The sequence below is a fragment of the Schistocerca nitens genome, chromosome 4, assembly GCF_023898315.1.
Source record: "Schistocerca nitens isolate TAMUIC-IGC-003100 chromosome 4, iqSchNite1.1, whole genome shotgun sequence".
NCBI classification, from domain to species: domain Eukaryota; kingdom Metazoa; phylum Arthropoda; class Insecta; order Orthoptera; family Acrididae; genus Schistocerca; species Schistocerca nitens.
This window is the reverse complement of record NC_064617.1, coordinates 298,351,750-298,375,462: the sequence shown is the minus strand read 5'-3', so window position 1 is coordinate 298,375,462 and position 23,713 is coordinate 298,351,750. Positions and strand designations below refer to the sequence as shown.

Sequence of the window (23,713 nt, the reverse complement as noted above, 5' to 3'; positions counted from 1 at the left end):
TCATACCGTGGCACCAGTACTAACTCCGTTGTGCTTCATCAAAACACTGGAGTAATGGGACCTCTTCCCAGATCTCGCCATTCTCGCCGATGATGGTTACCCAGGAACCGCGATTCATCGCTGAACGTAATACGACACCATTCATCCGTAGTTAATGCTTCACAGTCACAGTACAACTCTACGTATGGCATGGTAATTCCGTAGTCCAGCTGTTGCTAGTCTCTGACCAATGGTGCGGGATGACGTACAATGTTGCAAGGAGCCTATTACATGTTCTTGCTGGCAGGTGGAGATGTAAAGGGGTTACAATGTGTTTGGTGCACAATATAGTGATTCCCCGTGTGCTGATGAGACGTTGTCGATCACGACCTTTATGACGAGTGCGCATGCCCTCAAGTTCCCATGCAATCCAACATCAGGCCTCTGTCACATCCTAATGCCCAACAAATCTGGATACTACACGATTTCACCTGCCAGACAAATGGAGACCTACTGTAACATGGTGGCAGCCAGTGCAGGAATATTTTAGGGAACTTGTTTAAAAAATTTATATCAAAGCTGCTGACAACAGACGCCGTGAGACCTCTGCTCAAACTGCTAGCGAATTCTCGCCATTTGTTTTGCCAATAGCGTGCGTGGGATACAGGTCACGTGTGTGGACATTGGAGTGTTCTGCGGTGCGGAACACAGTTGCCTCTCTCTTTTGTAATCCAGACCTCGATCAGAGCAGACGTGTTTTCGGAAGGCAGAGCCTCTGGCTCTGCTTTTCACGACTGGCCACCAGCATGAGTTAACATGAACCGCTTCCCCTTCCGTTGCCCTATTCAATTAATTGTTCGGCCTCCTCGACTCGCCTACACCTGGTAACGTCCGACCCCAGCCGCGCCCCTTGTATGCGGTACATGGAAATATACTCTCTTTATTGTACCTGATTTCCTGTTCTGTCATTTAACGGCAACCCTGGGTGCCCACTCGCTCGATCTCCTGCACACTGCCGTCACGAGGCATTTGTAACAACCTTCTCCCCCCTTCCCTGACTATATACAGTACACTACAATGAGGCCCCTTTCAAACTTTGTAAGGTGCTAACAACGTTGTTTTACACGAGCAAGCAGCATCTCCGTATCCTTCATAGTGATCGCTCAGCTTCTGACCTTATTCAGGCCCCTTATCGATCCTACCAAGCCTGATAACAACACTAAACGTAGACAGCACTAATATACTGTGGTGTCCTTTCTACTTGTAAGAGACAGCTGCAACTCTAGAACTACACCAACATTTACAGTTGCGCAGACATCCGATTATGACTTCTGTGTGCTTCATTTTAGTTGTGACGCAGTATATACATCTACAGCGGTAAGGGGAACACCGAACGAAACGCATGCTTGGTGATAAATACAGATGCTAGCGGAGCCTGCAGGCTGCATTGTTGTAGTTAGCGACGAATGGTACCTGTGCAAAGTCCTCAATACAGTGTAAGTGTCAGCCGTGGTTAGGTTCTGTGTAGTTGTGAGTGCATTGGTAGGAGCTAAATGAATTGAAACATTCTCAAATTGTTGGTGCTCGTATGGTGGGTCCTTCTGTTGTTCTCAATGGAGACACGTTTACAGACGTTAAAGTAACTTCTGGCGTGCCACAGGGGAGTGTTATGGGACCATTTCTTTTCACAATATATATATAAATGACCTAGTAGATAGTGTCGGAAGTTCCACGCGGCTTTTCGCGGATGATGCTGTAGTATATAGAGAAGTTGCAGCATTAGAAAATTGTAGCGAAATGCAGGAAGATCTGCAGCGGATAGGCACTTGGTGCAGGGAGTGGCAACTGACCCTTAACATAGACAAATGTAACGTATTGCGAATACATAGAAAGAAGTATCCTTTATTGTATGATTATATGATAGCGGAACAAACACTGGTAGCAGTTACTTCTGTAAAATATCTGAAAGTATGCGTGCGAAACGATTTGAAGTGGAATGATCATATGAAATTAATTGTTGGTAAGGCGGGTACCAGTTTGAGATTCATTGGGAGAGTCCTTAGAAAATGTAGTCCATCAACAAAGGAGGTGGCTTACAAAACAGTCGTTCGACCTATACTTGAGTATTGCTCATCAGTGTGGGATCCGTACCAGGTCGGGTTGACGGAGGAGGTAGAGAAGATCCAAAGAAGAGCGGCGCGTTTCGTCACAGTGGTATTTGGTAAGCGTGATAGCGTTACGGAGATGTTTAGCAAAGTGGCAGACTCTGTAAGAGAGGCGCTCTGCATCGCGGTGTAGTTTGCTGTCCAGGTTTCGAGAGGGTGCGTTTCTGGATGAGGTATCGAATATATTGCTTCCCCCTAGTTATACATCCCGAGGAGATCACGAATGTAAAATTAGAGAGATTCGAACGCGCACGGAGGCTTTCCGGGAGTCATTCTTCCTGCGAACCATACGCGACTGGAAAAGGAAAGGAGGGTAATGAGAGTGGCTCGTAAAGTGCCTTCCGTCACACACCGTTGGGTGGCTTGCGGAGTATAAATGTAGATGTAAATGTAGATGAACGAAGATAGTAGACGTTTCTAATGTTTCGGGAGGCACGATATCGGAGATTTATACCAAATAAAGGAAACGTGGATAAACATCATTCGCTAAGTCACAATGCGGATAAAAGTGTGTCTTGATCGTGACAGACTGTCGTTGATGGGGAATGTGATGAAAAACAAGTGGACGACAGCTGAAAAAACCACTACAAAACTGAATACCGCAACGGCGAACGCTGTCAACACCAGATCAACGCGATGGGAACGCTATGAGCTGCTACTTGCAGGGCGAGCTGTAATTCCAACCCACTCATCATTAATGTGGATGACCATAACAGGAAAACGTAGTGGCAAACCTATAAAACCTGGACTATAGAGCAATCGAAAAAGTCGTTTGACCGGATGAATCTTGTTGACATTGGTTCAAGCTTGTGGCCGAGTTTATATCCCAAGAGTGAACCAATTTGGGGGGGGGGGGGGGGGGCGCAATCTTATCGTGGTACTCCAAGGGCTCCATGAGTATTCTCAAAGATCGTGTTACTGCCAAGGAATCTGTGACCTTTTTGGCTGGACAGGTCTATCCCATGGCTTAATGTTTCTTCCCCAATGGCGACGCGGTGTTGCAGGACGATAGGGACCCTATTCACACAGCTCGCACAGTCCACAACTGGTTTCGTGAGCGCGAGGGCGAATTTTCGAATCCCTACTGGCTACCACAGTCAGCATATCTCAATAATATTAAGCCTTTGTGGTCTGCTTTGGAGAGAAGGGTCTGTGATAGCTCTCTACCTGCATCATCGTTACCTTAACTTGCTATTATTTTGCAGGAAGAATTCTATAAGATTCCCTTGACACACATTCAGGACCTGTAGTCAGTTCTCCAGGTCTACTGTAGTTGCACGAGGTTCATCGGTATTTATCCTTTACGGGACGATTGAAAGCTGTTATGAATGCCAATGGGTTTCGTACACTGTATTAGGCATTCTAATATATTGTGTGTTTGGTGTCTGCATATTTTTGTCCATCTCCTGTATGTCCATAGTCTGCAAGCCACATGATAGTGCTTGGAGAATGGTACTTCGTGTACCAATGCCACTTTCTCCTCATTACTGTTGAGCCGTGGATGATGCCAGGAAGCCTATGCATGTCCTAAATTAGGCTGTTGCATCGCTGCCCCATAGGACCTCGGGTACGTGGGGTTACTTACCAGCTCGCTTGCGGGCAGAAGTAGCTTGGATAGGCTGCTCGCCAGGTAGCTAGCCATATTCTCGCCTTCTGCTTATGCACTACCCAGTTGACCATTCCCGCCCACAGGCACCCGCAGTATTGCAAAATCAGCTTTTTAGAGCTACCCCTGGTTTCTTTTTACCTTTTAGCTGGCAGATGAGTGACTTCGGTGGAAGTACGGCCTTTCTCATAATCACTTGGTCTTTTCTGGCTTTCTTTTTCTTAACTATAGGAAAGCATTAAAATACACGTCGCAACTAAGATTGCAAAACACACTTTAATTTCCAACGAAAATGCATTATTAGACTGAATTAAAAAGCACAACAAAGCAAATTAAAACTATGTTAGAGTGTGTTGTGGGCTCGTCATAATACACATACACAAAAACAAAACAAAAAAAACATTAAATATAAACAGTTGAGAGTGTTACTGGAAACACTGCTGCAGCATAGTTGACGGCAGAAGAGTATCACAACTTCGCAATAATGAAGGTGTCGATTTACGCGAGTTGAATCAGAAGTCATACGCTTCACTGCTGCTATGAACAATGTGCTAGCGACGGAACTGAGGACAGGGACAGCGAACTTCTATTCAGGCAGTAGTTTGCTAAGGTGTCAACCTCAATACAATTCATTGATGAATTGAAAGAAGCAGACTAAATATTCTTTTCATGGGTATAAATTGATATTTAAATTAAAATGTATAATGATGGATATTTTGAACTTTTAAAATGCAGGTTCTATTGTTTCTGTATCATCAAGGATATAAAGTTCAAATAATTTTATACATTCTCAGTTAATTGTTTGTATTGCTATAATGCCCAGCAGATTCTAAATTAATAAAATGAATAATAATTCATGAATTGTTTGTATTGCTATAATGCCCAGCAGATTCTAAATTAATAAAATGAATAATAATTCATGCTAGTCTGTTACACTGTATAATTAATCTACATCTACATCTACATCATACTCCTCAAGCTACCTAATGGTGTGTGGCGGAGGGTACTTTCGGTTCCACTATCGGATCCCTCCAACCCTGTTCCACTCGCGAATAGTGAGTGGGAAGAATGGTTGTCAGTAAGTCTCTGTATTGGCTCTAATTTCTAGAATTTTCTCCTTGTTGTCAATACGCGAGATGTATGTGGGGGCAAGTAATGTGTTGCCTCACTCCTCCTGAAAACTTCTGTCCCGAAATTTCAATAATAAATCTCTCCGGGATGCACAACGTCTCTCTTGTAACGTCTCCGTAACGCTCTCTCGCCAGCTAAACGATCCCGTGAGGTAACGCGCCGCTCTTCGTTGGATCTCCTCTATCTCCTCTCTCTGTCCTACCAGGAAGTGATCCCAGATAGATGAACAATACTCAAGAATCGGGCGAACAAGCGCCTTATAAGCCACTTCTTTCGTCGATGAGTTACATTTACTTAAGATTCTTCAGATTAATTTGAGTCTGGTGTCTGCTTTTCCCATTATTTGTTTTATATGGTCATTCCACTTAAGGGGCTCCGGAAAGGCTCAAAATCATGAAAAGTTCAATTTTTACTTTTTGCGTTTTCTGAATCTGCAGACTATTACCTTTTAATAGATATATAATTTATTCAATTCCGAAGAATACAACTATTTTTAAATTTTTTTTGAAATGTGTTCTACATGGGCGTGACCCACTGTAGCGCTGTTAAACTGCTGTCAAATGGTGTTATTATTAACGTCCGTGTTCATCAGGTACATTTTAGTGATGCGAGATAAAGTATGTGTTGTGGCTAACCTGTGATGGTTCAATATATATCGCTGGTGTGATTGTCGATTGTTTCATGTTTATTTACTCTGTCGTTATCTCGAAAATATTCGTAATTAATTCTGTTTCTTGAGTCTCTGTTTTGTTGAAGTATAATAATGAGTAAAAGTAAAGTTATTAGAAATCCTCTGAAGGCTTTTAAGAAAAGGAGAAATGTTGGAAAGCCAAAGGTATGTGTTATTACTGTAACCAATAAAGACGATGAAAATCCCCAACATAGCTTGTGTCCCAAAGAAGAAGACAGTTGGTGTAAATATAACAAAGGATTGATAACTGGTGAAGTGTACACTCATAAGCATAGTCTGCCTCATGCAATAATGGAGGTGATAAAACCTATTTTCAGAGACTTAGCAGCACCTGAACTGTTGAAAAAGTGTATTCACGGAAAAACTCAAAACCCCAATGAAAGTGTAAATAGTGTTATATGGTCGAGAATCCCCAAGACTGTATTTGTTGGAATAGAAACACTTCACTTTGGTGTGTATGATGCTGTTGCGACTTTCAATGATGGCAACATTGTAAGGTGCAAGGTATTTAGAAATATGGGAATGAAGATAGGTTCTAACATGGTACGAGCGATGCTTGCTTTAGACAAGGAACGCCTTCGGGCTGCAGACAGGGCTGTAAAGAATCTAGAAATACAAGCAAGAGTAAACAGGAGGAGGAACAAGAGGAAGCTGGAGGAGGAGTTTGCAGAGGATGAAGATAATCCATCCTATGGACCTGGAATGCACTAAAAAGTTAATCCAATCTTTGTCGCTCGATTCCCAAAACTTTTATTTTCTCATACTAATTACATGTTTTCTAAGGATCTTCCAAACATATTTGTTTCAAACTTTCAGTAAATGTTACACAGTACCTTCTGCATAATTTAACACAGCCTTTTTCCAAAAAACTGTATATTTTTGAATATATAAATAAAAAATTGCAAAAAAAAGTTGTGAATTTTCATTACAATTGAAAAAAAATCATCTTTAATAACTGAACTAAAATTTTGTAAAATCCCTGTGTTAAGTTGTAGCCCATATTCCAATAAATAATCTGTAAAAAGTTCAACTTCCTACCTCAAATACGAGGGCCGTTCAGAAAGTAACCTCCGGTTGATTTAAAAAAATACACCAAGTTAAATAAAAATATTTTAATATATACATCTTACAACTACATCTTTGCACTATTTTTCTACATAGTCTCCATAGCGATTGAGGCACTTATTGTATCTCTTCACAAGCTTTGAAATTCCTTCTGCATAAAAATCACCCGCTTGTGCCTGGAGCCAGCCTGTGACCGCATCTTTGAGCTCTCCGTCGTCATCAAACCGCTGTGACCCGAGCCATTTCTTCAAATGCATGAAGAGGTGATAATCACTTGGCGCCAGGTCTGGGCTGTAAGGTGGATGGTTGATAACGTCCCACTTGAAGGACTCAAGAAGGGCCGTTGTTCTGCGAGCAGAGTGAGGACGGGCGTTATCGTGCAAAAAAACGATACCGGAAGTCAGCATACCACGGCGTTTGTTCTGTATAGCCCGTCGTAATTTTTTTATTGTTTCACAGTACACGTCTTGATTAATGGTCGTATCACGTTCCATGAATTCAACCAACAACACCCCTTTGGCATCCCAAAACACCGTTGCCATCAGTTTTATGGCAGAAAAATCTTGCGAGGCTTTTCTTGGTTTGGTAGGCGAATTTGAATGTGCCCACATCTTTGATTGTTCTTTTGTCTCAGGGTTCACGTACTTAATCCAGGTTTCGTCACCGGTCACGATTCTGTTTAACAATGGTTCTCCTTCGTCCTCATAACGTGACAGAAAGTCTAATGCAGAGGCCATTCTTTGAGTTTTGTGGTGGTCGGTAAGAATTTTGGCCACCCATCGTGCACAGAACTTACGGTAACCCAATCTTGCTGTCACTATCTCGTACAAGAGAGTCTTAGAAATCTGTGGAAAACCAGTAGACAACTCCGCCATTGAGAAACGTCGATTTTCACGAACTTTTGCATCAACTGTCTGAACGAGTTCGTCAGTCACCAATGATGGTCTACCACTCCTCTCTTCATCATGAACGTTTTCTCGTCCACTTTTAAATAAACGTACCCATTCACGGACAACTCCTTCACTCATAACTCTTGGTCCGTACACGGCACAAAGCTCACGATGAATAGCTGCTGCAGAATATCCTTTGGCTGTCAAAAACCTTATGACAGCACGCACTTCACATTTGGCGGGGTTTTCTATTGCAGCACACATTTCAAACTGCCACAAAAACTAAACTAGCGCAGGTACGACGTTCACTCGACCACGGCTTGATGCCGACTGACCTGTTGAGTGCGTGAACGCACAGATGGCGTCGCTACTCCCCCCACAACCCGCACTGTGACCAATCGGAGGTTACTTTCTGAACCGCCCTCGTACTTTGTGAGGAAAGATGTAATTTATAAGCGTTATTTTAACATTGCAAGTATAGGGCGTTCCGGAGCCCCTTAAGGTCGCTCTGGATAGTTACGCCTACATATTTTACGGGAGACGTCGTCTCCAGCTGTTTGTTATCAATAGTGAAGCTGTACAGTAGTGGATTTCTTTTCCTATGTATGCGCAATATGTTACGTGTATTTACGTTCAGGATCAACTGCCAGAGTCTGCACCATTCATAAATTCTCTGCAGGTCGTTCTGCAAATTCTTACTATCTTCTGGCTTTGGTATAAACAACTGCATCATATGCGAGAAGCCTTAAAGAGCATCCGACTCTTTCTACTAGATCATTTATATAGTATATTGTCAACAGCAACGGTCCTATCACACTTCGCTGTGGTACTCCGGATATTACCTTTACATTTGTCGATTTAGTTCCGTTAAGGGCGACGTGTTGAGTTCAATCTGCAAGATAGTCTTGAATCCAATCGCAGGTCTGCTCCGATACTCCGTAAGCTCGTTTTTTTTTTCATTAAAAGGCAATGCGGGATGGTGTCAAAGCCCTACCGAAATCAAGGAACAAAGCGTCAACCTGAGCGCGGTTGTCCACTGCGCTGTGTATCTCATGGAGGAGCAGAGCGAGCTGAGTTTCGCAGGATCTCTGTTTGCGGCATCCATGATGATTTTTATAGAGGAGATAATCATTTTCCAAGAACGTCATAATTCTTGAATATAAAACATGTTCCATAATTCTACAACAGATTGACGTCAACGATATAGGTCTATAATTGTGAGGCGGCCGGAGTGGCCGTGCGGTTCTAGGCGCTACAGTCTGGAGCCGAGCGACCGCTCCGATCCCAGGTTCGAATCCTGCCTCGGGCATGGATGTGTGTGATGTCCTTAGGTTAGTTAGGTTTAATTAGTTCTAAGTTCTAGGCGACTGATGACCTCAGAAGTTAAGTCGCATAGTGCTCAGAGCCATAATTGTGAGGATCTGTCTTACGGTCTTTCCTAAAAACGGTAATGACCTGCGCTTTTTTTCTGTCGTTAGTTGCCTTTCGTTGCACAAGCGATCTACGAGAAATTACTGTTAGAAGGGGAGCAAGTTCTTTCGCATAATCTTTATAGAATCTTATAGGTATATCATCTGGTCCTGAAGCCTTCCCGCTACTAAGCGATTGTAGCTGCTTTTCCATGCCGCGATCGGTTATCTCAGTATCTGCTATTTCGATGTTCGCACGACAATTGAAAGGAGGGACACTGTTACGATCGTCGGCGGTGAAACAGCTTCGGAACACCGAATTCAGTATTTCGGCCTTCTCTGTGTTATCTTCCGTTTCGGTGCCGGTGTGGTCGCTGAAAGAATGAATAGATGATTTTGACCCACTTACTGATTTTATGTACGACCAAAATCACTTGGGGTATTTACACAGGTCTGTTGACAACGTCTTACTTTCAAAATCATTGAACGCTTCTCTCATTGCTCTCCATACGCTTACTTTCGCTACGTTCAGCTTTTGTTTGTCAGCTAGAATTTTACTTCTCTTAAATCTAAGATGAAGTGCTCTTTGTTTACGTTGCGCTTTTCTGACATGGCTATTAAACCATGGTGGATATTTCCCATCCCTTAAAACCTTACTCGGAACATACTTGTCTAGACCATATTGAACGATGCCTTCGAATTTCTTCCATTTGTTCTCCACATCAACGAATATATTACGCTGGCTGCTGAGATATTCTGAAATTTGTATCCTGTCACCCTTGCTGAGCTTTCTTAACATTCCTTGTAGGACCCGTTGTCATAGATGCTGTCACAGCATTATGATCGCTGAAACCTTCCTCTACGTTAATTGACTCGATATGTTCAGGTCTGTTTGTTACCAGAAGGTCTAAGACGTTACACTCACGAGTTGGTTCTCTAACCATCTGCTCAAGGTAACTTTCGGACTAGACATCCAGAACAATGTAACACGATTCCCTGTCTCTGGCACCAGTTTTGATGGCATAGCACTACCAATCAATACCTGACAAGTTGAAGTCATCCCCTATTACAACGGAATGATCAGGAAAATTACTAATGATATTCTGCAAGTTCTGTCTGAAGCGCTCTACAGTTACAGATCCTGACCCAGTGGTCTATATAAGCATCCGACATCCGACCACCATTTCTGACCTTTCTTTGATACTCAATTTCACCCAGATTAATTCACATTCGGAATCCGTGATAACCTCGCTAGATTTTATCGAATTTTTTTACTGCAATAAACACATCGCTACCATTTGCGACTAACCTATCCTTACAATAAACATTCCAGCCTGAACTTAGGATTTCGTTGTCATTGACGCCTGGCTTCAAGCAGTTTTCTTTCCCTAATACTCTCTGTACACTGTAAATAAATTCTCGCAAGAATAAGACTGCTCGTAATAGATCTTATTTTATTTCAGCTTTTCTGGTTTGCTTTTGAAGACAGATTTAGCTTATTTCGCTTTGCAGAGTTGGCAACACTGGGTACCCGGCCACTATAAAAACTATGATCGTCTACGCTACGGCCCGTCTACAAGACTTCTCTGCGTCAGCTATTTGCCCACCTCTACCGACCTGTGCGTGTGTGCACCAGGCTATCCGCCGGTGAGCACGTGACCTGGAATGGCATAACCTAGATTCCCTCTAATTTTGCCTTCTTGATCAATCCGTAAAAAACACATAGAATGGGGCAATATTATAACCGACTCTTCTGCAAACCCAGACTAAGTAAATCACGCCATAAAGCACAGCATCATTCTTGTATCGTCTGCCACTGGAGCTGAATGACGCTTTCGTGCCCTCCAACGAACCCGTGTCCAAAGAAGGTGCACTACCTGGGTCTTTTATATTTTAACTGTCAATCCTATCTGGTATGGGTTCCAAACTGACTTGAAATACTGGAGTATCAGTCTAACGATGCTTTTGTAAGTTTCATTATAACAACATCTTCTTCCAAATACACTCCTGGAAATTGAAATAAGAACACCGTGAAGTCATTGTCCCAGGAAGGGGAAACTTTATTGACACATTCCTGGCGTCAGATACATGATCACTCTGACAGAACCACAGGCACATAGACACAGGCAACAGAGCATGCACAATGACGGCACTAGTACAGTGTATATCCACCTTTCGCAGCAATGCAGGCTGCTATTCTCCCATGGAGACGATCGTAGAGATGCTGGATGTAGTCCTGTGGAACGGCTTGCCATGCCATTTCCACCTGGCGCCTCAGTTGGACCAGCGTTCGTGCTGGACGTGCAGACGGCGTGAGACGACGCTTCATCCAGTCCCAAACATGCTCAATGGGGGACAGATCCGGAGATCTTGCTGGCCAGGGTAGTTGACTTACACCTTCTAGAGCATGTTTGGTGGCACGGGATACATGCGGACATGCATTGTCCTGTTGGAACAGCAAGTTCCCTTGCCGGTCTAGGAATGGTAGAACGATGGGTTCGATGACGGTTTGGATGTACCGTGCACTATTCAGTGTCCCCTCGACGATCACCAGTGGTGTACGGCCAGTGTAGGAGATCGCTCCCCACACCATGATGCCGGGTGTTGGCCCTGTGTGCCTCGGTCGTATGCAGTCCTGATTGTGGCGCTCACCTGCACGGCGCCAAACACGCATACGACCATCATTGGCACCAAGGCAGAAGCGACTCTCATCGCTGAAGACGACACGTCTCCATTCGTCCCTCCATTCACGCCTGTCGCGACACCACTGGAGGCGGGCTGCACGATGTTGGGGCGTGAGCGGAAGACGGCCTAACGGTGTGCGGGACCGTAGCCCAGCTTCATGGAGACGGTTGCGAATGGTCCTCGCCGATACCCCAGGAGCAACAGTGTCCCTAATTTGCTGGGAAGTGGCGGTGCGGTCCCCTACGGCACTGCGTAGGATCCTACGGTCTTGACGTGCATCCGTGCGTCGCTGCGGTCCGGTCCCAGGTCGACGGGCACGTGCACCTTCCGCCGACCACTGGCGACAACATCGATGTACTGTCGAGACCTCACGCCCCACGTGTTGAGCAATTCGGCGGTACGTCTACCCGGCCTCCCGCATGCCCACTATACGCCCTCGCTCAAAGTCCGTCAACTGCACATACGGTTCACGTCCACGCTGTCGCGGCATGCTACCAGTGTTAAAGACTGCGATGGAGTTCCGTATGCCACGGCAAACTGGCTGACACTGACGGCGGCGGTGCACAAATGCTGCGCAGCTAGCGCCATTCGACGGCCAACACCGCGGTTCCTGGTGTGTCCGCTGTGCCGTGCGTGTAATCATTGCTTGTACAGCCCTCTCGCAGTGTCCGGAGCAAGTATGGTGGGTCTGACACACCGGTGTCAATGTGTTCTTTTTTCCATTTCCAGGAGTGTACGTAGACCACGTTCAGAGGATCTTGCAGCAATCACTTCAATTTTGAGTTTTCAAAAACTGATTTAATGACAGAAGAACTGTGATATAACTAGACTTGCTGTACTGATTAATACTTCCTCGCCACACAGTTTCATATCATGTGCCAAAAGCAATGGTTCAAATGGCTCTAAGCAATATGGGACTTAACTTCTGAGGTCATCAGTCCCCTAGAACCTAGAATTACTTAAACCTAACTAACCTAAGGACATCACACACATCCATGCCCGAGGCAGGATTCGAACCTGCGACCGTAGGGGTCGCGCGGTTGCAGTCTGTAGCGCCTTGAACCGCTCGGCCACCCCGCTCAGCTATCATGTGCCAGTAAACGACTGTTTAATAGAAAAGCAGCTTTCCTATGAATATTTATACTGAATACGTTACAGAGAGTGATTCAAAGATCAAAACGAGAGCGTACCAGGCCAAAAATCGGGGAAAGAGTTCTAGCTAGTTACCACCAGCATTTTCCTGGACGTTGACACAACAAGCTACTTGCTACGTTGTTGATGAAATTGGATGTACTCTCATGTGCTGTAACACGTTTGCTAAGATTAAGCTACATATCTTACATCTCCACAAAGAAAAAAAATTATTTTTTATAAATGCCTTCGGTATAAAAATATTTAAAAAATTATAGAGAGGGGCGTTTATAAGTAAGGCAACATATTTTTTTTTCTCGGCTAGTTACGGCTGAAAAATGCGGAATTCGTTATGAGACAGCGTGGATATTTTAGCCTCATGCCCTATAGTTACATGAGGTTCCGATAGGTGGCAGCGTTCAAAATGGCGTCTGTAACGCAGGTGCGTTGGAAGTAGAGTGCTGTCATTGAGCTTCTTTTAGCGAAAAACTAGAACATCACAGATATCTATAGGTGCTGGCAGAACATCTACGGGGACCTGACAGTGGACAAAAGCATTGTGAGTCGTTAGACGAGGAGTGTGCAACAAGGTCGCGCAAACGTGTGCAGTGGCACACGTGACGGCCGACCGCCCTCAGCTGCGACTCCTGCAAATACTGAAGTGTTCGACAGATCACAATGGTTGGTTGGATTTGGGGAAGGGGACCAAACAGCGAGGTCATCGGTCCCATCGCGCCAAGGAAGAATGGAGAAGGAAGACGGTCGTGCACTTTCACAGGAACCATCCTGGCATTTCCCTGAAGCGATTTAGGGAAATCACGGAAAACCTAAATCAGGATGGCCGTACGCGGGACTGAACCGTCGTCCTCCCGAATGAGAGTCCAGTGAACACTGCGCCACCTAGCTCGGTAGGATCACAATGAAACACCACGCCGCACAACAGGACGTGTTTGTTGGTAGTGCTCACGCACTCGTCCATCAGCTGAGGTACTCAAGTGTGTTTGCCAGCTGGGCTCCTCGCCGCCTAACAAAAGACAGTAAAGAGCAACGAAGGACCATCTGTGACGAGTTCCATCGGTTTGGTGCAATGGAGGATGCATTACCAGGAAGCACTACGTGGATGATGAGGACATAATTGATGCAGCAAGACGTTGCCAATTGTAGTGGTATCATGTGGGCGTACAGGTGCTCCCAGTAAGGTGGCGTAAGGCCATCGAATTGAACGGAGAATATGATGAAAAACAAGTTTTTGTAGTTAAAGGAGTGGGGAATAATATGGCGTATTGTAATCCGAATAAAAGAGTCTGCTTCCAGAAAAAAATATATTGCCTTACTTATTGAACGACTATCATGCATATTACACAACGTCCTTCGTGGATGAAGTACAGTTCCTTAAAATTCTTCCAATGCATCTGTCTGTAACTGGGCTTCCTTCGTTTAGTGTTACGTGCTCGTTTCGCTTTAAATTTCTATATACGTATACTACCAGGAATTTAATAGATTAGATTGCTTCCAGCCATCTTTCGGCTATTATGTAATCACCCAGTAACAGTTCTTTCTGCCTAATTGTGCACAATATGTTAGATTACTTTGTGCTGGAGGTAACTGACAATTCCTACACCAAAAGTTACTCCTTAGCAGATCTTTCTTCATTCCAGTACAATTTTCTAGCGTTGCGACTTCCCTACGTACAATAGCGCCATCTGCCTATAGTCTCATGGAGCTTTCGAAGTGATCCACAAGATCATTTAATATTGTGAAATGTGTGGTCCTATAACACACCCTTCGGGTCCGCCCGAAATTATTTTTAAGTCTTTTTGGGGAAAAAATATGCACGTTATTCCCGTTTTCGAGAAGGGTCGTCTAACAGATACTTATAACTACATGTATGCATTATGATCTTTCTTGATAAGTAATAACCGACAACATCGTTCTAATTAATTCTCGAGGGGAAATCAATAAACAAGAGAGAACGTACTACACAGACGTCCATAACGACGAAAGCCAGAACTCACGTCACAGATCTTATCTACGCCTGAGCACTGCAACTTTTGCATTACGCATAATAATAGACTTTAAAGATGAAAATGTCATAAAGCTTCCATATATTTCATATTTTCATTCCATAATGTCTTACGACATCATATTCTGGTGTACTGTATTGTATAGATGAAGATGGTATCTGTTCTTTCGGACGACCGAAAGAACAGATACCATCTGTGACGTGCAGCTCGATAGAATGAATTTAAAATTAAATCACTACAATGAAATGAATACCCTTAGCTGCATACAGGCGTTGATATACGTCAACGGGGACAGTTGAAAATCTGTGCCCCGACCAGGACTCGAAACCGGGATCTCCTGCTTATATGGCAGACGCGTATAGTGCGGGACAATAAGTTGGGAATGTGCCAGAGATAAGTCCCTGCAATCGCACTATCCTCTGTGTCCTCGGTGGCTCACATGGAGAGAGCGTCTGCCATGTAAGCTGGAGATCCCGGGGTCGAGTCCCGGTGGGGGTACACATTTTCAACTGTTCCCTTTGACGTATATCAACGCTTGTATGCAACTATGGATATTCATTTCATTGTATTGATTTAATTATAAATTCGTATTGTATTGTATTGAAATGGGGACCTAGAAACGACGAAAAGGCTTCGTCCCCGTCGTACCCTCAGCGGTTCACAACCCCACAACAGGCTACAGCAGTCCACTCATCCCACCGCCGCCCCATGCCGAACCCAGGGTTATTGTGCGGTTCGGCCCCCAGTGTTAAAGCAGTACAGTTGGAGTTATAAGTCGGAACACTGATTTTGAGGTATAAAAAAGGATTTTAGTGTATAATAAAGAGCAAAACAATAATTGCAGCGACAATATTATCGTTAGGTTTAATATAGATAACAGGAAATAATGCTAATTTTCAAATTTCATTCAATAAGATGAAAGCAGCCCAAAAAATCAAGGGCCCCAGCAATAACCTAACGGCACCACCTAAAAGCTTGTCGAATTCTCGCCCCAGTCCATGTACAATATTTACCCTAGCGGTAATCTTTGTGCAGTTTTATTAGTTATAAGTTTTATGTGCAACCAAAGCTTGATTTTCTGATAAAAATACAATGAAACTGGTATTTTTAACAGTTCGAAGGAATCAATGGAAAAGCGCGAATCATGTAAAGTATTTATAGTTTTCATAGCAATATGTACAATACGTGTAGTTTTGTGCGTTTTTCAACGACAGATCGAGTTTATATAAAGGCGACGGCTATGTTGGTCTGGGCAGCTCACTTAGATAGGTTAGCACTTACGCACGTACGCTGGCGAGCGGTGTATCAGTCACAAATAAATTTTTTCTGGCGCAGATCCAAGAGCTTGCAGACTTTTCGTCTTTCTAAAATGAGAATCTATCGTACATATCAACAGAATATCTTCTTTTGTAGCTGCATTACTTCGATAGGCCATCCACAAAAAGCTCTAATTGCGTTCTGTGGACACGCAACATCTCTAATGGTCGTACTGCGTCTGACTGGTAAATTATTTTATACGAATGCAAATCTATAATTTGAAACTTATGGGACTGCAGCAAGGTGACGATTTCGACAACCGCCGTCATTTCGAAAGGTGTAAACCATGTCATTTTCATGCAGAAATGCAACCAGAGAGCGCTATGCCAGGGAACTGGAAACATCGGTATGCATACCACACGCCGGAAAATAACACAATCAAATATGACCAACGTCAAGATACTCACCAATAGTTGAATTTTGTTTCCAAGGAATTATTTCAGCTTTATTTAATGACTGATTCGAAAATTTCGGCATTTTGCAGAGATCGGCTGGACCCTGTATTCTCGGTCGCAGTCTGACAAGGAACTTCGTTCTGCAACTGCCCAGCTTTCGACGAAGTTTGAACGTTTCCATTGCTCGAAGTCTAATTCTACGTCTCAAAGTTCTGTGATCAGTCTGACGGGGAGATACTTTTTAAACTACTTCCTGGTGCTGCCGACGAAGTTACGAGAGACACATGTTAAGTGTTGACTGGGCCGTGTTCGCCCAAAAGTAGGATACGGTAATAGTAGCTCAGGCAGGTGCCTTGCTTTCACTGAGGGTGGATACTGATATTATTATCTTGGTCGCCGACGGTGGCGCTGTCGCCGTTGTATTAAACAAGCAGAATTACGTTCAGTAGATGCAGTTTTTACTACCTGATTCACCGTATCGTAGCATCGGTGTTGACCCAACGAAAAGTGTTAGGAGAAAGGGTAACAAAATCCCGAAGAAAAGTTTCTTATCGCAAGAGATTATCAAGAGTCTTAATTTTTACTGTGCTGTGCCGCCTATATTAAATGACCTTCCGAAGATCCACAAAGGAAGAGTTGCTGTTTGGTCTACTTTAACATTCGTACTGTGACATACCGTACAGCAAAACACCTCGCTACTCCGCTGAGCACGCTTGTAGGTTGGTGTGTGCATCACATTAACGACTCGGAAGATTTCTTACGTCGATTAGAGGGGTTGCATTTGAATGAGTCTGATATTTTAGTAAATTTATATGTGGTCTCTCTCTTCACTCACTTTCCTTTGATTCATTAAGGTTAATCGATGTTAGGTTTGGTGTTCAATTCACGAACCTATTTCCCCATGTGCTGACTGCCACTTACTTTTTATTCAATGACAATGTCTGTGAAAAGACAGATGGAGATACGATAGAGAGCCAGATGTCACCTGTTATTGCCATCCGTTTGTGGAAGACATCGAAGAAAGTGTCCTGAAGACGGCTACTTTGAAACCTGCGTGTCCTTTTTTCTCAGACATGTAGAAGAAACTTCTATTGTCTGTCCTAATAGGATATCTGAATACAATCCATCCTAGTATTTACTTCACGATAGTGGCGGAGAAGGATGGCCGCGTCCCCTTCTTTGACGTATTACGATGTTGCACTTGTAAATGGATGTATTGCTTCCAGCAAAAAGCCAGTGAAAAGAGACTACTGACCTGAACGCAGCCCAGTATGATGGAGCAAGTGTTGGCGTCGAGGGCGATGCCGGCGCTGGCGAAGATGCTGACGGAGAAGAAGATGAGGACGTTGACGCCGGACAGCTGCTCGCAGATCATGAGACCCACCCCAGTGGCCAGGCCCTTCACCGCAGCGCGGGACCTCACCAGGGACAGCACGCCGCCTTTCCGCTGCTTGGCCGACGTTATCACCTGCCCAAGATACAAGCACCACGTCGCAACTAGAAGGGACCCTAAAATAACTAAGCGCACGAGACAAAAAAATAGTCACCTCTTGAGAGAAATCTTTACAACTATCTTTTAATACCGTGTAATTCCAACCTCGGATTTGATAACCGCCTGGATTCGACAAGGAAATGAGTCCACAAGGTTGTGCAGATATATCAAGTCCAGGTTAAGCCACTCGTTGACTATTTGATCGCGCAATTCCGTCAAACGGCGGGGACGCGGGTGTCGGCTTTTTACCACTGTTCCAACATGTCCCGCAGATTTCCTGTGGGTTCAAGTCAGGAGACTTTGCAGGCCAGTCGAGATGTAATAGTGAGCGAGTGTTCAGAAAATTGTCCGATGGTTCAAGTTGTTCAAATGGCTCTGAGCAGACTTAACATCTGTGGGCATCAGTCCCCTAGATCTTAGAACTACTTAAACCTAACTAACCTAAGCACATCACGCCCATCCATGCCCGAGGCAGGATTCGAACCTGCGACCGTAGCGGTCATGCGGTTCCAGACTGAAGCGCCTAGGACCGCAAGGCCACACCGGCCGGCAATTGCCCGATGATCTTTGCTGTTGTCGTCATGAAAAACAGGTATGAGAATAGTTGTAAAACTGCCGTAAGCTATCATAGCTAAGGGTAGACTACGAAAGTTTTCCAAGTACGTTTGGTCTGTTAGATCAGAACCGCGTTGCCTGTGGTTAGGTGTGTTGTGCATCTGTCGGACGTTACCTCATTTGCTAGCGTTTGTGATCAGTGTCTTACTAGTTTCCCCTACAGACCGGAAGCGGTGGACTGTCTCGAAACCGACTGAGTATACATAAAGGGCAGCGTAATCTACGGAACGTTTCCCCTCTACATACTTATCCTGCATCGGTTACGTAGAAATAAACACTATTTATAGCAAAAATGAAACTGTCAATGTTTAATTCAGGTTTTATTCGAAAATTGTTGATTTGTAACGTAGAACGGAGAAATTTTGTAGCAAAAATAAAAGAAAGTGATTCTAATTTACCATCTGGCGCTAGGAAATGCAATTTACCCAAAAAAAGGGTAAAATAAAAAAACTAAAAAAAAACCATATGAAACATGGCTTCAATACTTCGTCGAGCTTATGTAAAACATGTTTCTGTATTAATAAACAGCTTTCACATTTATTAATAATAACAGGGAAGTCTTGTCTTTGATCGTGTTGAAGAATGATCATGGCGCTGAGTGGCCGATTGGTTTGAGGCGCCATGTCACGGATTGTGAGGCTCCTCCCGCCGGAGGTTCGAGTCCTCCCTCGGGCATGGACGTGTGTGTGTGTTATCCTTAGTGTAAGTTAGTTTAAGTAGTGTGTAGGTCTAGGGACTGATGACCTCAGCAGTTTGTTCCCTTAGGAATTCACACACATTTGAACTTTTTTTCTTTGTTTGAAGAATGCTCCACTGAGTACAAAATAACAGCATTAATTACATACCTTTTTATGTTTGCGCATGCAAAATCTACCTGCACGAAACTTAATTGCTTCAGTTACACAAAAGCCCAGAAGTTTCGCTAACGACTAATTTTTCTTACTTACAAAACATAATTTATATTTTGGAATCGGCAACGGACTAACACTAAACCACGTACAATTCTAGTTACGTGCAAAACAAACAAACAAAAAACAAAGAGAAGTCGTCGGCTCCCAGTTGTTCCTTTCTCAAGCAATCATTTATGATTCTTTCCCTACCAATGCTACCAACACTACCTCTAATCCTACGACTTACTACATCACTTACGTAGTGTACCAAAACTATCGAGCGGTAGTTTTGGCAGAGCGCAACTTTAGGGGTGAGCAGTGGTCTCTTACGCAGTGACCAGCTCCGAATATTGATTGCGTGCAACTCCCGTCTCAATATTCTCTCGGTAGCAGGTTGGGATGAAACCTCATTGACTGCCTCCAGTAATTCTTGCCAGGTTTGGCAGCAATTTTCATTCAAAAGCCGTGGACCATCTCTTCGGATGCTCTCAGTCAGGTTCTTTTCCGACCATAATTCTGACGTCGTGTTACATCACTGCTTGTAGACACAATGAAAAGTCCACCACGAAACACCAAAAAAAGTGACTTCAGTCACAGTCTGGCCTTGAGCCCGACCAAAGAAGATTCCTCCTTTTTGCAGTTCTGTCACGCCCTTACATTTACACAGTTCTACGAACAACGACCACTTTAAACACTGCCTCACTGATCGCTATTTCCCTATGCAGTGCACGTGGAGTTGAGCACTTCACTCGATCGCTGTGTCATCTGTGAAGTCTTAACGGTTCATATGTACGTGCCCGCTGAAGTGACTAATTTTTTGTCCGGCGAGCAAACTAAATACTTCTACATAGCGGCTAACTACACTACTGGACATTAAAATTGCTACAGCTAGAAGAAATGCAGATGATAAACGGATATTCATTGAACAAATACATTATACTAGAACTGACATGTGATTACATTTTCACGCAATTTGGGTTCACAGATCCTGAGAAATCAGTACCCAGAACAACCACCTCTGGCCGTAATAACGGCCTTGATACGCCTGAGCATTGAGTCAAACAGAGCTTGGATGGCGTGTACAGGTACAGCTGCCCATGCAGCTTCAACACGATACCACAGTTCATCGAGAGTAGTGACTGGCGCATTGTGACGAGCCAGTTGCTCGGCCACCATTGACCAGACGTCGAAATGTTCGTGCAGATGGTTGTTGTCTTGCAAACGTCCCTATCTGTTGACTCAGGGATCGAGACGTAGCTGCACGATCCGTTACAGCCATGAGGATAAGATGCCTGTCATCTCGACTGATAGTCATACGAGGCTGTTGGGATCCAGCACGGCGTTCCATATTACCCTGCTGAACCCACCGATTCTATATTCTGCCAACAGTCATTGGATCTCCACCAACGCGAGCAGCAATGTCTCGATATGATAAAACGGAATCGCGATAGGCTACAATCCGACCTTTATCAAAGTCGGAAGAGTGATGGTACGCATTTCTCCTCCTTACACGAGGCATCACAACAACGTTTCACCAGGTAACGACGGTCAACTGCTGTTTGTGTATGAGAAATCGGTTAGAAACTTCCCTCATGTCAGCACGTTGTAGGTGTCGCCAACGCCGCCAACCTTGTGTGAATGCTCTGAAAAGCTAATCATTTGCATATCACAGCATCTTCTTCCTGTCGGTTAAATTTCGCGTCTGTAGCACGTCATATTTGTGGTGTAGCAATTTTAATGGCCAGTAGTGTATTCTGTTCACTTAAGATTTTTCACAATATTCGACAAATATTTTCCAATATTTAGCACGCCATACAGCGCAAAGCTACTGCCCCGAGGGAGATCTGCTCCCTATAAAAACTAGAACTACTTGCCCATTCACCATACCAGTTTCCTAAGTAAAGAAATAACACTACTGCTATTTAACCTACAGTGCATAACACACTGCCTGACCAAGAAAAGTAAGTACCCAGAAGACAAGGCAATAACAGTGTAGCTAAGCTCACGTAAACACCACCGGCAGATATGTAAGTCACTATAGCTCCAATTCCACCGATCGAGGTGGCGCAGTGGTTAGCACACTGATCGGGAGGACAACAGTTCAGACCTGCGTCAGGCCATCCTGACTTAGGTTTTCCGTGATTTCCCTAAATCGCTTCAGGCAAAAGCCGGAATGGTTCCTTTGAAAGGGCACGGCCGACTTCCTTCCCCATCCTTCCCTATCCCGATGTGACCGATGACCTCGCTGTGTGGTCCTTTCCCCCAAATAAACCAACCAACCAAACAATTCTCTGTGGCAGATAGGACGATCAGCAGAGTGCACTAGTGTTGTTTGTATTATTACGAGGTCCAGTAGCGTCGGCAACGTCATATGTTGAGTAATCACTACAAAGAACACGGAGATGCCGCGTACCCGTGTGAGACAGCCTTATCAGCATCCGATAGTTCGAAAAGGGCCTGACTATGGATCTCAGTTTAGCCAGCTGATCGAATCGTGCCTTATCTAGATTTGCAGAGCTCTAGGACGTCACAGTGGCTCGAATTGAACTGCACGGGAACGTGAGGGCAGGCTTACTCGTCGTTAAGGGTCTGGCCGGCCACGCTTGACCACCACAAGGGGGGTTCGCCCTATTGTGCTCCAAACACATCGTAGCCCCTTCTAATCTACGCCTGTCGCCGGAGAACAAGTAATGGACTGCCGGCAACACTCTGTGTAATCCCGTACCACTGGCTGGAGGCTAGCAACAGCCGGACTGTGAAATTACCATCCCATGTGTAGGCTGTCGTTAGCATCACAACACAAACAACAACGTTTGGAGTGGTGCCTTCAGCGGAAAGTATGTACTGCTGATGAACGTCATCGCATTCCGTTCCGCAATGAACATCAGTTCTGCACTGAGAGGCACAGCGGTGTTTCTCCTGCTGTCATGGGGTGTGACTTGTCATCACGGCTGGTGGTGATTGAGGGAATTCTGACATCACAACAGTACGCCACTGACATCGTGTGTTTTGCCTGTTACCTCTAATGCGCAGCATTGTAGAGCTATTTTATCTACAGAACAATGCTCGTCTACACATAGCGTGTCTTTCCATTAACTGTCCGCGGTCTTGCGGTAGCGTTTTCGCTTCCCGTGCACGGGGTCCCGGGTTCGATTCCCGGTGGGGTCAGCGATTTTTCCTGCCTCGAGATGACTGGGTGTCGTCTTCATCATCATGATTCATTACGGTCGGAGGAAGGCAATGGCAAACAACCTCCACTAGAACCTTGCCTAGTACGGCAGGGCGGGTCTCCCGCATCTTCCCCACTGCTTCTCGGAGTATGAGACCTCATCATCACCATGAACTGTTTGAGTGATATTGAGGTACTCCCGGAGACAACAAGCTCCCAAATCTGTCTGGAATCAACTCGGACATCTGTCAGAGTGCCAACATTCAGTACACTAAGGACCAGTTTCAACAGTTGTGGACCAACTTGCCCCAGGAGAGGATACAACGGTTTAATGACATCCTTCGAAAACGAATCAGAGCGTGCATCCAGGTCAGAAGGGGTTAAGACACAATACTGATAAGTGTGTTCATACTGCCAAGTTCTTCGTAAATTTTCCCGATTTTGTAATCACAGAAATAACATCAAAAGGTCTCTCAACCTGTCGAGTTTCATACCATTTCCTTCTCTCCTCTTGGGTACTGCTCTTTTTTCGTCATACGCTGTATTTTACACCACAGTTTGTGCCATAGCATGTTTTGACATTCTGTCCCGTAAGACTGTAAGGATGTGTGCCTTTTCTGTGTCATTTAACAGGTCATTGACATCTCTGCTTTGGGTGTCTGCCTCTCCACCGAGACGATCTGTGCATATATGGGGCGATCTCTCATTGTAGTCAACTGAACACTTCCTTTCAACGAAGTCACATTCAGCGTTCGACCATATCCCTACCTCACGTCATAATTGTGAGAATATCATATCTCTTTTAATTTTTAATCTCTCGTGTATGTTCCACACTCTGAAATTTCTCAATATCTGAGTTTTTTTATCTCCCTACTGTACAAAAATACGCTCGTGGATGCAATTTGTGCGAGTAGTTTCATTAAAAATTTCGAACAGTTATCGATTTCACCAACTTACACAAAATAATACTCAAAAACTCATTAGTCTTCATATTTCGTCTGTAATCTATTGTCCCAGGAAGACATTAATAATAGCTGTAATTTCTATAACTAGAGATTA

At 44.3% G+C, this 23,713-nt stretch overlaps 1 protein-coding gene across 1 annotated transcript in view; it reads right to left on the bottom strand.

The window, feature by feature from the left end:
• LOC126252263 (facilitated trehalose transporter Tret1-like) overlaps positions 1–23,713 on the bottom strand; it is a 53,165-nt gene that overhangs the window by 7,963 nt on the left and 21,489 nt on the right. The window contains exon 3 of the mRNA XM_049953135.1: positions 17,744–17,956. Within this exon, the coding sequence (XP_049809092.1) occupies positions 17,744–17,956 (213 nt within the window). The remainder of the gene's footprint in view (positions 1–17,743; positions 17,957–23,713) is intronic.